Consider the following 12,428-nt stretch of genomic DNA (forward strand, 5'->3'; position numbering starts at 1 on the left):
CCTGTGGCGCACATGCCACATTGGGCTCTTTGTATCATTGAAAGCTCTGAAAACTTCACCATTGCTGCCCTAGCCACTGGATGGCACAGGCCTCTGCCATACTCGTCCACCTTGCAGGTCATCCTGTCACCAGGCTACCGTGTGGCTTTGGTATTTGGCTTTCACATTGGTCTAGTGGCTGGCTTTGTAAAACTCCCATGGCTTCCTTATTCCTCCTTATGTAATCCCTGGAATAATATCAGAGTTGCCAATAGGGTAAGTTGGAGGGAATTTTTGTGGCATGGCAACTTCCAGGGCCACTGCTTTAAGAGGAGTGCTCTCCCAAAGCCACTCGGCCTTGCGGAGCAGACTGCCTGCCTGGAGTCTGATGGAAACTGTCCTTGGGCCCCAGCCTGGGTGAGAGGAGGCCCCTGTGGCCTGGCCTGGCCTTTCCATGGCCCGCCCAGAGACAGCACCTTCTGGGGTGGCACCTGGCAATGGGGCAGTGTGTTTGCTTTCCAGCTGCTGGCTTGGTGACTACAGACCCCGACTAGCTGCAGAAGGAGACCTTCAGATGTTTGTAAAGCCCAGGACAATAAGACAGGACCACATCCACCTGCCCATGCACCAGCTAGCACCAGTCCCATTCCAGATGCTTGCCACTGTTCTAGGCACTTCTGAGGCAAACAGTGAACAAGACTTAGATCTTTGCATCTCTGGAGCAAACCACAGGGTGGGGGCAGAGAAGCCAGGTTGCTGCTAGTGTGTAGGTCCAGAGGGCAGAGACACGAGTGGGGTTCTGAGCCAGCGTCCAGGGAACCCCTTTGCTGGGAAGGCCAGCTTCTGATGGCTGTCTGCAGCATCCAAGTGGTGGCCTGGTGCTGCCTGCTGCACACCTGTGGGGGAGGGTGCCAGTGCAATCGCCAGCCCTGCCGGCCTTTGCCGCAGGTGGTATATCTGTGCAAGACCGCTGAGGGCACCCTCGGTGTTCTCCTTGCAGGCTGTGGGCTGGTGGCCCTGCACGGTGCCTGGTGCGGGTATGGGTGGGCACTCCCGTCAGTGCAGTGTGGGCACCGGCCGTGCCAGGCGGCCTTCACGTTCCATGAACAGAAGATGTGTGGGTGGCTGGAGGTTTTAGCTGTCTGGTGTTTTAACAATGAAAGATCTAGCGAAGTCCCAGCCGCTGCCGCCCTTTGAAGAGTCGTGTTGCACGGCACCGTGGTCCGTAAGGCCCTAAGTTGTTGACTGGCCCTAAGGCAGGTCGGCCTGGGGAAAGTGTTCCCAGCGCCGCGTGGAGGACCCGGCCAGCCCACAGAGGCCACACCGGTCCTCCTCCCTGGACCCGCCATGGAGTGGCGTGCTCTCAGGAGCACTGACATCGGGTTCGGGAGCGCGGCGGTGTCTTTCTGGCTGGGAGCTCTGGGGACTGCCCTGAGGTGGAACTAGGCTGAGAGGTGACAAGCTCCTGTGCTGTGTGGTAGGTGGGGCAGTGGGGCCGTGGGCTCCGGGGTGGAGAGAGGTGAGTGACATCTGGGAGGGGCTTCCAGGTACCTTAGTCCCATGGTGCACAGCCTGCGCTGGCCTAACCGTTCCTGATCTTTCATCCTGTCGTGATTGTTTGACTCTGGCACCCTGTTCAGGAGTGGCATCCCCTGAGGTTGGCGTAGGATGGATGGGCTCCACAGTCGGCCTGGTTCTGCGGGGCAGCAGCATGGGCCCTGCTTGGTCCGCAGTCTGCCTGTGTGTCTGAGCATATCGCTGTGCCTCCGTGGGGAGTTGTCGTGGGATTAGATGCAGTTGCACCTGGGAGGGACACTGGACTGTGGAAAGCAGAGTGCAGGGACTGCTGGGTGATACTACCAGGGAGCCTCTGGATCAACTGGCCCCTGAGGGAGGTGTCCGGGCCATGGCCAGGCACCTTGTGCAGCCTGGCAGAGAGTCTGTCGCTTCTGGGTGTGTAGACCCCCTGAGGGCTCATCCAAATGCAGTTGCTGATTTCAGAGGTCTGGGGAGATGGTTTGGTTTCCTAGTAGGCCCTGGTGATGCTGCTGCACTTGGGCCATACTTGGAGAATAGTGAGGCTTGAGGTGGGCTGTCGGGGAGCTCTCAGTCACCCTGGGGCTTCATTCTAACATCAGGAAGTCAGACAGGACCCAAGGGAGCAGGGTCCCACACGCCAGCGGCTGCTTAATGGCAGAAGGGTGAGTGCAGGCTGTGACTGCAGGGACTGACATTTTGGGGAGAGCGCACTTTGTGCAGGTATTTGTGGTCCCAGGCCTCTTCTGTGGTGATGGGAAGTTGGCTCCCTCTCCCGGGTCTTGCGTTGAAGTCTGACAAAACCCCACAGGTGCACCAAGGTGCGTATCTGTAACTTGTGCTTGTTTTGTCACAGCCTGGCAGGCCCTGGTGTCCACCTTCAGCTCCAGGTTGTCTCTAAGGCTGGACTGGCCCGAAGCCAGGGACCAGCTTTTCAACCCTACCGCTGGGATGCACAGTCGATTCATTGCATGCGTGTTGTGTGGGGGGGCACTCAGAATGTTCCAGAAAGAAAAGCTCTTGGAGCCCATTCTGTGGTGGAGAGTGTAGCAGTGTTGCATGGTTTCTGGTCCTCGGTTCACATTATCTAGGGAAGGAGAAGAGGAGCTTCCCCGGGGTCCCCTCCTCCTCCCTGGGGTGGGGTTGGGGCACCTTCCTCCCTAACTGCCTTGCCTACTTTTTGTTGGACCTTGTTGCATCTGTTCTCTGCCTCCACTGATTCCTGTAGCTGTGCTAAAGTACGACTGATACGCAGTTTGATAAATTTTGTTCTATAGATAAACCTGGACACCATCATCACAATCATGTCAAGTGAATGTGTTGTCATTTCCAGAAATTTCCTCTTGGCTTTGGCACTCTGTCCATCCCTCCGGTATACTCTCTGTCACTGTAGTTTAGTTTGCCTTTTTTAGCAGAGTTAGGCAACAAGTACTCCCAATTTTCTTTTGGTCTGGCCTCTTCCATTTAGTATGTTGATTTTGAAATTTATACATGTTAATGGTGTGTCCTTGTGGTTCCTTTTTGTTGCTAAGTAGTGTTCCATTTTAAATACTATAGTTTGTCTGTTCACGTGTTGATCAAGCTTTAGGGTTAAGAATCTGCCACACATTTTCCAGGGTGCTTGATTATACCATTTTATGGTACCCCCAGCAGTGTATGAAAGTTCTAGTTGCTTCACATCCTTGTTAGCATTTGATATGCTCAGCCTTTTCAGTTTTAGCTATTCTGGGAGGGATATGGTATACACAACAGTTTGACTTTGCATTTTCCTGATGACTCCTGGCTTTGAGCATCTTTTCAAATGTGTGTTTGTGGTCCTTTATCTCCCTTTAGGGTGTAAGGTCTGAGTGGACAGACACTCAGATCCTTTGCCTCTTCTTCCCTTCTTTGTCAAATTAATAAAGTGAAAGTTCTTTATGTAACCTAAATGGAAGTTTTTTCTTTGTTATATGATTCACATGTATTTTTCCCAGTCTGTGGCTTGCCTTTTCATTTTTCATGTGTTTAGTCTTTTGAAGAGAAAAGTTTTAAAATTTAATTTAAAAATACTTTTTGTTTTGTTTTGGGCTTCTTACCATCGCCAGGCACATTGCTTTCCAATGTTACCTGACGGTGCACTTGGATTTCTGGTTTCCTTCTCCAGGGATCTCGTTTAGCTGCATGTTCTGGGAGGTGCAGTTCACCAGTGTCACTGTCTCAGCCAGCCTGGGGCCATGCTGACACTGCTCTCAGGCTGGGCTGCATGGGAATGAGGGGCCCACTTGGCCACACCACACCCATGAGAAAAACATCCAGCTCCGTGTTTGCCAGTTGAATGAATGTTATGAGCTGAATGTCCCCCGGAACACCAGCTTGGGTCCAGAAGCAGCGCTGACCCACTACGTTGTACCTGGAAGTCAATCCATGTGTTCTGTCACTCTTCTCACTGCTGCTACCATTGGTGATGTCTTGCTTGAGCTTATGATCCAGCTCTCGATGTGCTGTGTTATCCCTGACGCTATGCGGGTGCTGTGTCCTTGGGGCTGTGTGAGCAGTTCATCGGCCCCACATCACTGGGCAGATGGTGTTTGCCAGCATTCACCTGCTACCCCGCCCAGGGCCACAGTGCACGCCCAGAGGGTGAGGGTGCTTGTGTTTGTATTGGTGCCAGCCTGCAGTGGAACTGTGGGTTGGAGCGAGTGTCCACCCTCTTGTGCCCTGAACAGTGGCCTGGGCTGTCCCGTGGCAGCCTCTATTGCAGGAACACGTGCTAGGAAGATCCCTGCATCCACTGCTGTTCCTCAAGCTCCCCACAGAGCCCAGAAGCTGTGGGCATAGGGCCACGCCCCCCTGGTGTAGTCCTGTGGTGGCTTTGAGCACTGTGGGACGGCCTGAGCACCTGCAGTGCGCTTGGCTCCACATATGTGCTGGCTACTCACCTTGGAGCCCTGCAGGAGCCCTGTCACCATCCCCACTTAGTCACTGGGGTCGTGAGGCAGTGGCTTAGAACTGTCTGAGCCACACACACACTGGGGCCTCTCTCGCCATGTGCCCTCTGCAGGCCTCGGGGGCTTGTTGATGCATCTCTCACACCTGGCGGAGTGTGTGTGTCTCTGGATCCCCATCCTGAAATGTGCACTAGAGCTCCTGGCTCCCTCTCCCAGATTTGCCAAAGGACTGCCCCAGGGTAGACCCCATCCGGGTCAGCCTTTCCTGTCCCCTCAGCTCAGAAGAACAGAGTTGGTGACCCCATGAGGTGTGCCCAGGAGTGAGGACAGCAGACAACGTCTATCACTGCATGTCTAACACACTGACCTCGTACTGCTTGCCTGGGCAACCTGGGCTTCCCTTGTGGGTGTGGTCACAGGCTTGTCTGTGGCCTTCTACTGCTATTTCCCAGCAGCCCATGGAAGGGCCTCAATGAGACTGTGTCCCCGCTACTTGGGACGCACTGTAAGGTCCATCCAGGAATCAGGGGCCTGGGGCTGGTGGAGCCCTGCCTGCAGTCAGTGCTCTGGAAGCACTTGGTGACTGGTCACAGGTTCCAGGACACAGGCCACCTGGGCAGGCAAGCGGGTCTCTCTCCTTTGGCCTCCTCTTCATGGGTCTTGGATGCTGCCTCCTGGAGTGACCAGAGAGCTACTGGGGACATGGATCTGACTAGACAAGGTCACTGGGACGGCGTCCATGCCATGCCATTCACGAGCTCTAGACATCATCTCCGTGATTTCCCCAGCCTCTGCTTGGTGCCTGGTCTTGCATGTGTTACATTGGGCCAGCACAGGAGGCCAGGCGGGTGCCCTCGCTGTGGCTTTGTCCCCACCATCTGGACCTTGTCTGCCAGCCCCAGCCTGGTTCTTCCAGGTGGTGGTGCAGGTGTGTGGTCTCCAGCCTCACTGCCATCACCTGGCTGTCTCCAGGAGGTTGTTCCCTCTCACTTCCTAGAGAGTTGCCTCATTCTTGTTGTGGGTCACTTGTCTCCCTGGGACATGTGGATGGGGCACTGTGTGCCCCTCCCCACCCAGCGGGCTATTTCTAGTCTCCTGTAGCCGGCATTGTCAGGCTTTTCTGAAGGAGAATCTCTCACCCAGCCTGCTGTCCTCAGATAGTCGCTGCAGTCCTTCCTGAGCCTTTATGGCAGAAATGGAAAACTCTGCTGGTTGTCCAGCTTTCCAGTCCTGTATGCTTGCGTAGGAATGAACCGATTTGGAAAAGACATTTTGGGAGCCTCATGTGTCCCAAAGGGACCGAATTACAAGAATTCAAAGTCCACCAAGGGACTTGGGTTGGCAGTTAGGTGAGGAAAAGCTGATGAGACCTACAGTAGGAAGAAGAGAGTGGCAGCTTAGGGGGTGGCTGGGGAGTGTGTGCTACCTCTGTGAGCCTCGCTCATCATGCCACCAGCCACCAGGTTGCTGACTGTGCAGACCCTGTGCTGCCCCAGACCCCGGGCTTCCTCCTGACTGTCCATGGTGTGCGCTCAGCTCCACCTGCTGCCTCCCAGGTACATCACATTCTGCAGGGACTGTGACTTCAGGACACTTGGCCCCTCACGGCTGGCTGCTCGTGGGAGCAGGTGGTCCCACTGGTAAGGAAGTACTTTTGCACATGGTGGCTGGGGGGGCTGCCCTGCCCGAGCATCCTCCTTCTGCTGAGAAGCTGAGTGGGAAACTACACCCCTGTGGGTGTGCGACTCCCCAGGGTCTGGGGAGAGGAAGTTGCCTTTAGCACCCAGAGCTCAGCGGCCCCATGAGGCTGAGCTCAGAAAGCACTGGTGGCATCTGCCCAAGGGAGCTTTGTTGCTCCTGCCTGCTGTGCCTGGCCTCTGGCATGGGCCGCCTCTTGCCAGAGGCCATGGGGAACAGAAGACAGCTGTTGGAGACGTGTGTAGAGCTGCCAGGAGCAGGAGGACTCGCTCTGGCTGCAAGTGGTGCAGCTGGGAGCAACCTGCAGGCAGGCAGGCAGGCACGCGCTTGCCCACGCCTGTCTCATTCACTGTGGCCTCCACGAGCACACGCACACATGCATGCACAAACACACATGGGTGCGTGGCTGTGTGGTGGCGGGGTGGTGCTGGGTGATTCAGCTTGGGTGCGTTGGAAGGCTCTGCACACTGCACAGACTGCTGGCTTCTGGAGCCGTCTGTGCATGTTTGGGTTGGGAAGAACAGCTTGCTTGCAGATGAACACTTTAAAAGTCATTTGAGCTAAGTAGTTTTGTAAATTCTTGCCTAGACCATTCCTCTTTCTTTCTTTTCTTTCTTTCTATCTATCTATCTATCTTAATGATGACAATGTCCACATTGTCTTTTCAAAAAATGAGCCAGTTTTGGGGCCAGGGATTTAGCTCAAGTGATTCTGCTGCCTGCCTTGCAAGCGCAAGGGCCCCAGTTCGACCCCCAGTACAAAAACAAAAAAATAGCCAGTTTTGACAGGGGCTGTCCTAGCCCCCACTGGGGGCTTCTGACCTTCCACTTTGGCCCAAATATTGGGTGGGGTGGGCCAGTGGGCTGTGGGACTGCACTGCCCAGAGTGGTGGTGGGGAAGGCCGGCCAGATGGGGTGGGGTGTGGGGTGACTGCTGGCTGTCGCCTCAGGTGGGCCAAGTATTGGCGGTGGACCACAACCCCGGTGCTGGACACCCCGCCAGGATCTCCCTGACTGGCTCTTGAGCATGCCGAGGAAAGGCAGAGACAGCCCAGCGAGCATCCGGTGTGGCCATGTGTCTCTTCATGAGCACTCCAGGACCTGTCCGCCTTCCTGCTGGGGCAGGTCAGGGACAGCGCGTGCAGGGTGCCCGTGCCCTGCTAGTACAGAGCTGGAGGTCGTGCCTAGGGGATAGCCACACTGCCCCACTTCCCAGCTCACGAGGCCCAAGGACCCCCGTTCTGCAGAGGAGAGGGCTCCAGGCTGCCATGTCTGCTATCTCAGTTCCTCCCTGTAGATTGTGGCTGGAAATCCCCTGCCGGGCAGAAATGGTAAGGCCGGGGCTCTCGCCCAGCAGCCCGGAAGCAGGGCCAACGGAGGCCGTCCAGGGGCCGGCCCACCTGAGCATGCAGCAGTGCCGCTCATAGGAGGTGGGCTCAGGCACAGGGGTGTAGGGAGGTGTAATGTTGACCACACTGTCCTGCTGCAGGCCAGCATTTTGAAGACCGCCTGGTCTCCTGGGCGCGAGAGGCCCCACACATGAGCAGGCATCCTGCTGGCTGGGGCTGCCCCTTCTCTGGGCTTATGTCAGCTCTTGTGCATGTTTTCTACCCTCCTGGGAATGGGGTATGGCTTGACCACTCAGCTGTGTGCTTGTCCTGCACCCGGGCCTGCTGGGCAGAGTGCGTGTCACACACTGGGCTCCAGACTGTTGGCAGGCTGCTGCGAGATTCAGACACTTCCTTCCCTTTCTTGCCCTCTGTGACCTGAGCTTTGTCTGAGGACTGGCCGGGCCACACCAGGGGTGGAGGAGGCAGCCTTCTGAGGGCCGCTGTGTGTATGACGTGTTGCCCCTGCCTGCACTGTGTGTCCCCAGGCATCCCTTAGGCGTTCTGTTATTCAGCTTGCCTGTACTGCAGCTAAGTCCCCAGAGAGTCCACTTCAGAGCTGGCAAGGTGGATCCTGGCATACAGTTTGGAGGTATGGGGCTGTTGGACTCAGTGGTGTTTGTGCTGTGTTAACACAGTACCTGGCGGCAAAAGTGCACGGTGGAGGGGGGGAGGGGAGAGGGAGGGAGAGACTATGAATATTCCATCACCTGCCTTAGGAAGGGCACACCCCAGGGAATGATCTCCCCCCACGTGGCCCATCGCTGGGGTGCCTGCCACGTGGGTGCTCTGCTGGCAGTGCCTGCCTGCTGTGACCTAAATGTGAAGTGTTTCCCACAGACTGATAGACTGGGGGCATCGAGTCCCAGTGCCCCAGGATTCAGTGGGGCCAGGGAAGTGACTAGCAGGCGCTGACCTCATTGGTAGATTCATCCAGGGGTACATCCACGGCTGATGTGATGACAGGAGGTGGGGCCTGGTTGGAGGAAATAAAGGCCACTGAGGCATGACCTGGAAGAGTGTCTCTCTCCAGGCTCTTCCTGTTCCCTACTTCTTGTCAGCCATAAAACGAGCAGCCCTTGCACCATGCCATTTCCACTTTGGAGCCTGCCTACCACGGACCAAAACCTCTGAAACCACGAGCCTGAGTCTGCTCCTTTAAGTTGGAGGTGTCAGGCATTATGTCCCAGTAACTCAAAGGTGACTATCACAGGCACCCTTCCCTTGATACTTTCTGCTGGCTGAGATGCCCCTGGCCAAATTCCAGTTCTCCCAATTTGGGCTGTCTGTGAGAGTCCAGAAGGCTGGCAGCGACACCCCTTCCTGCTGGGCTGTGTGTACCCGTTGTGGCCCCTGGGCTATGAATGTGCTCGTGGGAAATTCCAGGGTCCTTCTCATCACTGCATGTACATACCTGGCCACATCTGGTAGCTTCCTGACCTTGGGGTGGGCACCAAGGAATTCCCACCTGCTCTCCTTGCAAGGCAGAACCACTGAGCCAAATCCCTGGCCCAGCCACCTGCTTTCCTGAGCAGCCCCTTCAGGGCCTGCCCCCCCGCCCTGCCCCAGCTCGATGCTTCCCTGCAGACGTCCTGGCATCCCTGTGTGCAGGGCAGATGTCACCACACTGACTGTCCCACGGCCAGGCAAATATTTACCACCAGTGAAGAGGGCAAATGAGCACAATAAGTGGGCAGGGACAGTCACTGGGTGATGGGAAGCCACACTGGGCTGCACTCACCTAAGGAAACCACATGACCCGCATCTTTGGAAAGAGCCCATGGGTGCGTGTGTGGCTGTGGCCCTGGCAGGGGATTCTGCTCCTGTTGGCAAAGCTGTTTGCCTGGGGGGATGAATCCCACAGGGAAAAGGGCTGTGATGTGCCAGGCTCTTTCCTGTGGTAGGAGGCTGCAACCTCTGACGACCAGGCCAGGAGGAGTGAGTGTGTGCCATGCGACAAGGACCGGAAAGGGCCTGGTGGTCTGTGGCACTGTGGCAGCAGCTCACCTGGCCACTGGTTAGCAGCCATTTGGAGCCCAGGTGTTCTGCCTCCTCCCTCCCATCTGGAAGCAGGATGGTGTCTGCCCAAGGACGAGGACACTCTGTGCTGCCAGGCCAGCCAGGCCCGGGCAGTGTTCTGCTGTGCAAGGACTGCTCGGTCGGGTATGTGGGGGCCCAGGGCTCTAAATATATCAGGGAGGTCACTGGGCTGGAGACGGGGCCACGTGGCAAGCACAGAGCCCACTGGGGCCAAGATCAGGGCTGCAGAGTGCTTAGCTTTGTCACTCCTTTGGGACTGACCCCCACGCCACCCTGGTGTCCCTGTGAGTGGTGTACACCAGGCGGCCACATCTGCCGGACAGTGTGGAGCCAGGGCTTCAGGGCCACTCCGGTGTACTCCTGGACCTGCCCCACCCAGCAGCACTGTGGGCTGAGCCCTGTGCAGAGTGAGTGAGCCCACAGCGAGGGGCCGTGCAGGGGGTGGGGGCAGCATGTGCAAGCTGCTGGAACCTAGGGCTGTGGTGCCCATGTGGCAGAGGGGATCAGAGGAACGACCTGTGTCCCAGCGTGGTCTGAGAGCAGCAGCGTGAGCAGGGCCTTGGGCAGCCGGGCTCTGAGCTGAGGGATGCAGCTCCAGAAACCGGCAGTGGCGACAGCCAGCTAGCCACAGTAACTGGAGACCCAAGGCCAGGTGCACAGCGCCACTGCTTGAACTGCTGGTGACGGCTACAGTGGCCACGGGGACCAAGTCCAAGGGCACGCGGGGGTGTGGGGTGCAGCTCAACCCTGCTCCACTCTCCTACATTTGGGACTTGGGAGCCTGGAGCCCACACCCTGCCTGTGTGTGCGTCAGCCCTGGTAGTCTTGCTGCCAGCTGCCAGGTGTTGAGCACAGCCTTACTTTACTAACAGCGGGAGTAGGGCCTGCCCCTGGAGCGGGAGCTCAGCTGAGCCAGGGCTTGGTCTGCGCCGGACTGTTGGTGGCGCACCAGAGGGAGCAGCAGCGAGGCACACAGCCACGGCTCACTGAGGGTTGCGAGCGTGCCCTGCCTGTATCCAGGGAAATGCTGCTGGGGCTGGGCGGGCTGTGTTGCCTTTCTGTGCCTTTTTACGGGGCCTTCGTAAATAGTGTGTGCCTGTGCAGAGAGCGGAGTCACAGCTTGACAGGGAGTGTGCAAGGTGCCCCTGCGTGCCTTCCGCACGCTGCGGCTGTGCACCCAGACCTTTACCAGGTAGCTGTCGGCAGTGTATGTCCAGGTGTCAGGAAGGCACCTCTGCATCCCGAGGATGAGGACGGCCATTGTCCGCAGCTTTTTTTACACAGTGGTGTATCTGTCACAAGTTTACAGAGATAACTGTGTACTGTCTTCTGGCAATGCTGTGTGAAGCTTGCATGGGTGGGCCTGGGACGGTTCTTGCTGTGGGAAGGGCTGCTGGTATTACCAGGCACTGGCCCTGCCAGGGGGCGTCTGCACAGGCAGAGCCGAGGTGCTCCACGCACCTGCTGGGTCCTGTCGTGTGTCTCCTCTCCCTTAGTGACGCCTGCTTCATGCCCAGATGAACCTGAGAGCCCTTGTTCGTGTGACCCAGTTGACCAGCTCACTTACTCTGTACTGTTCTTTTCTCTGAAGCGTGTGCTTTCATCGCTGCCTGTCGGGAGTGGGTCCCACTACAGAAGCGTGGGGCGGTTGCCAGACTTCGGGGAGGAGGGCGGGGCCCAACTGACACATGGCTGTTGTCCTGCAGATCCGGAACATGGTGGCGGTGTTGGAAGTCATCTCCAGCCTGGAGAGATACCCCATTACCAAAGAGGCACTGGAGGTGAGTACTGTGGCCCGACTGGGCCCCTCGCGTCCCAGGAGGAAGCCCCGGCCAGCTCTGCCCATGCCGTGTGGGTCCTGTTTGCTGTCCCTCTCGTGCGCCTTTGTGTCCTTGCAGTGGCCTGATGGCCCCTGGCTTCCAGGCCCCGGAGGGAGAGTGAGGCAGTGCTGCTGAGAGCCACCTGTGGCTCCCCAGGGCTGGCTTTGGGGCTTTGTCTCCATGCAGGGGAGGGGAAGTCTGGGCAGCTGGCGGCTTAGAGGCCCGAGGCGGAAAGCCCCACCCTAAACGTGTGTGTGCTTGTAGGAGACGCGACTCGGGAAGCTCGTCAATGACGTCCGCAAGAAAACCAAGAACGAGGAGCTCGCCAAGCGGGCCAAGAAGCTGCTGCGCAGCTGGCAGAAACTCATCGAGCCTGTGCAGCAGAATGAGGCGGCGCTGCGCGGGACCAACGGGGGTGCTCACAACTGCCGGCCAGAGGCCGGGGCCAGCGTGTCCAAGGGCGTCCCTGACCTCAAGCACCGCAATGACTTCCAGAGGCTGCCGGGGCCGCGGCTGGACAGGTTGGGCAGCCGCAAGCGCCGAGGGGACCAGCGCGACCTTGGTCATCCTGGGCCGCCTCCCAAGGTCTCCAAAGCTTGCCACGACCTCCTGGGTCCCAACTCCTCCCCACTCCCCACCAACGGGATCAGCGGGAGCCTGGAGAGCTTCCCCAGCCCCGTGGATGGCAGCGGGCTCATGGGCTCTGAGGGCAGCCACCTGGAGGCCGGAGAGAACGACCCGCTCAGCAGCAAGGTCCCGGTGAACGCCGTGAGGCCACACCCCAGCTCCCCGGGCCTGGGCCGGCCCCCCGGGCCCTGCCTGCAGACCAAGGTAGATGAGACCTCTGGCCCACCCCACCCCAGGGCGCCGTCTCGCTGCTCCTTCAGCCCCCGGAACTCACGGCACGAGGGCTCCTTTGCCCGCCAGCGTAGCCCCTACACACCCAAGGGCTCTGTGCCCAGCCCTTCGCTGCGGCCCCTGGTGCTTGAGGCCACACAGGTGCCGTCACCGCTGCCACTGGCCCAGCCAACCACGCCCCCA

General features: G+C 58.1%; 1 protein-coding gene across 1 annotated transcript in view; it reads left to right on the forward strand.

Moving 5' to 3' along the window:
* Nucleotides 1-10,871: 10,871 nt before the first annotated feature.
* Med26 (mediator complex subunit 26) overlaps nt 10,872-12,428 on the forward strand; it is a 3,331-nt gene continuing 1,774 nt past the window's right edge. Inside the window, exons 1-2 of the mRNA XM_033759503.1 lie at nt 10,872-11,348; nt 11,652-12,427. Coding sequence (XP_033615394.1) covers nt 11,256-11,348; nt 11,652-12,427 — 869 coding nt within the window. The 5' untranslated portion in view covers nt 10,872-11,255. The remainder of the gene's footprint in view (nt 11,349-11,651; nt 12,428) is intronic.

The sequence above is a fragment of the Fukomys damarensis genome, unplaced genomic scaffold, assembly GCF_012274545.1.
Source record: "Fukomys damarensis isolate Sample0158 unplaced genomic scaffold, DMR_v1.0_HiC HiC_scaffold_37, whole genome shotgun sequence".
NCBI lineage: Eukaryota > Metazoa > Chordata > Mammalia > Rodentia > Bathyergidae > Fukomys > Fukomys damarensis.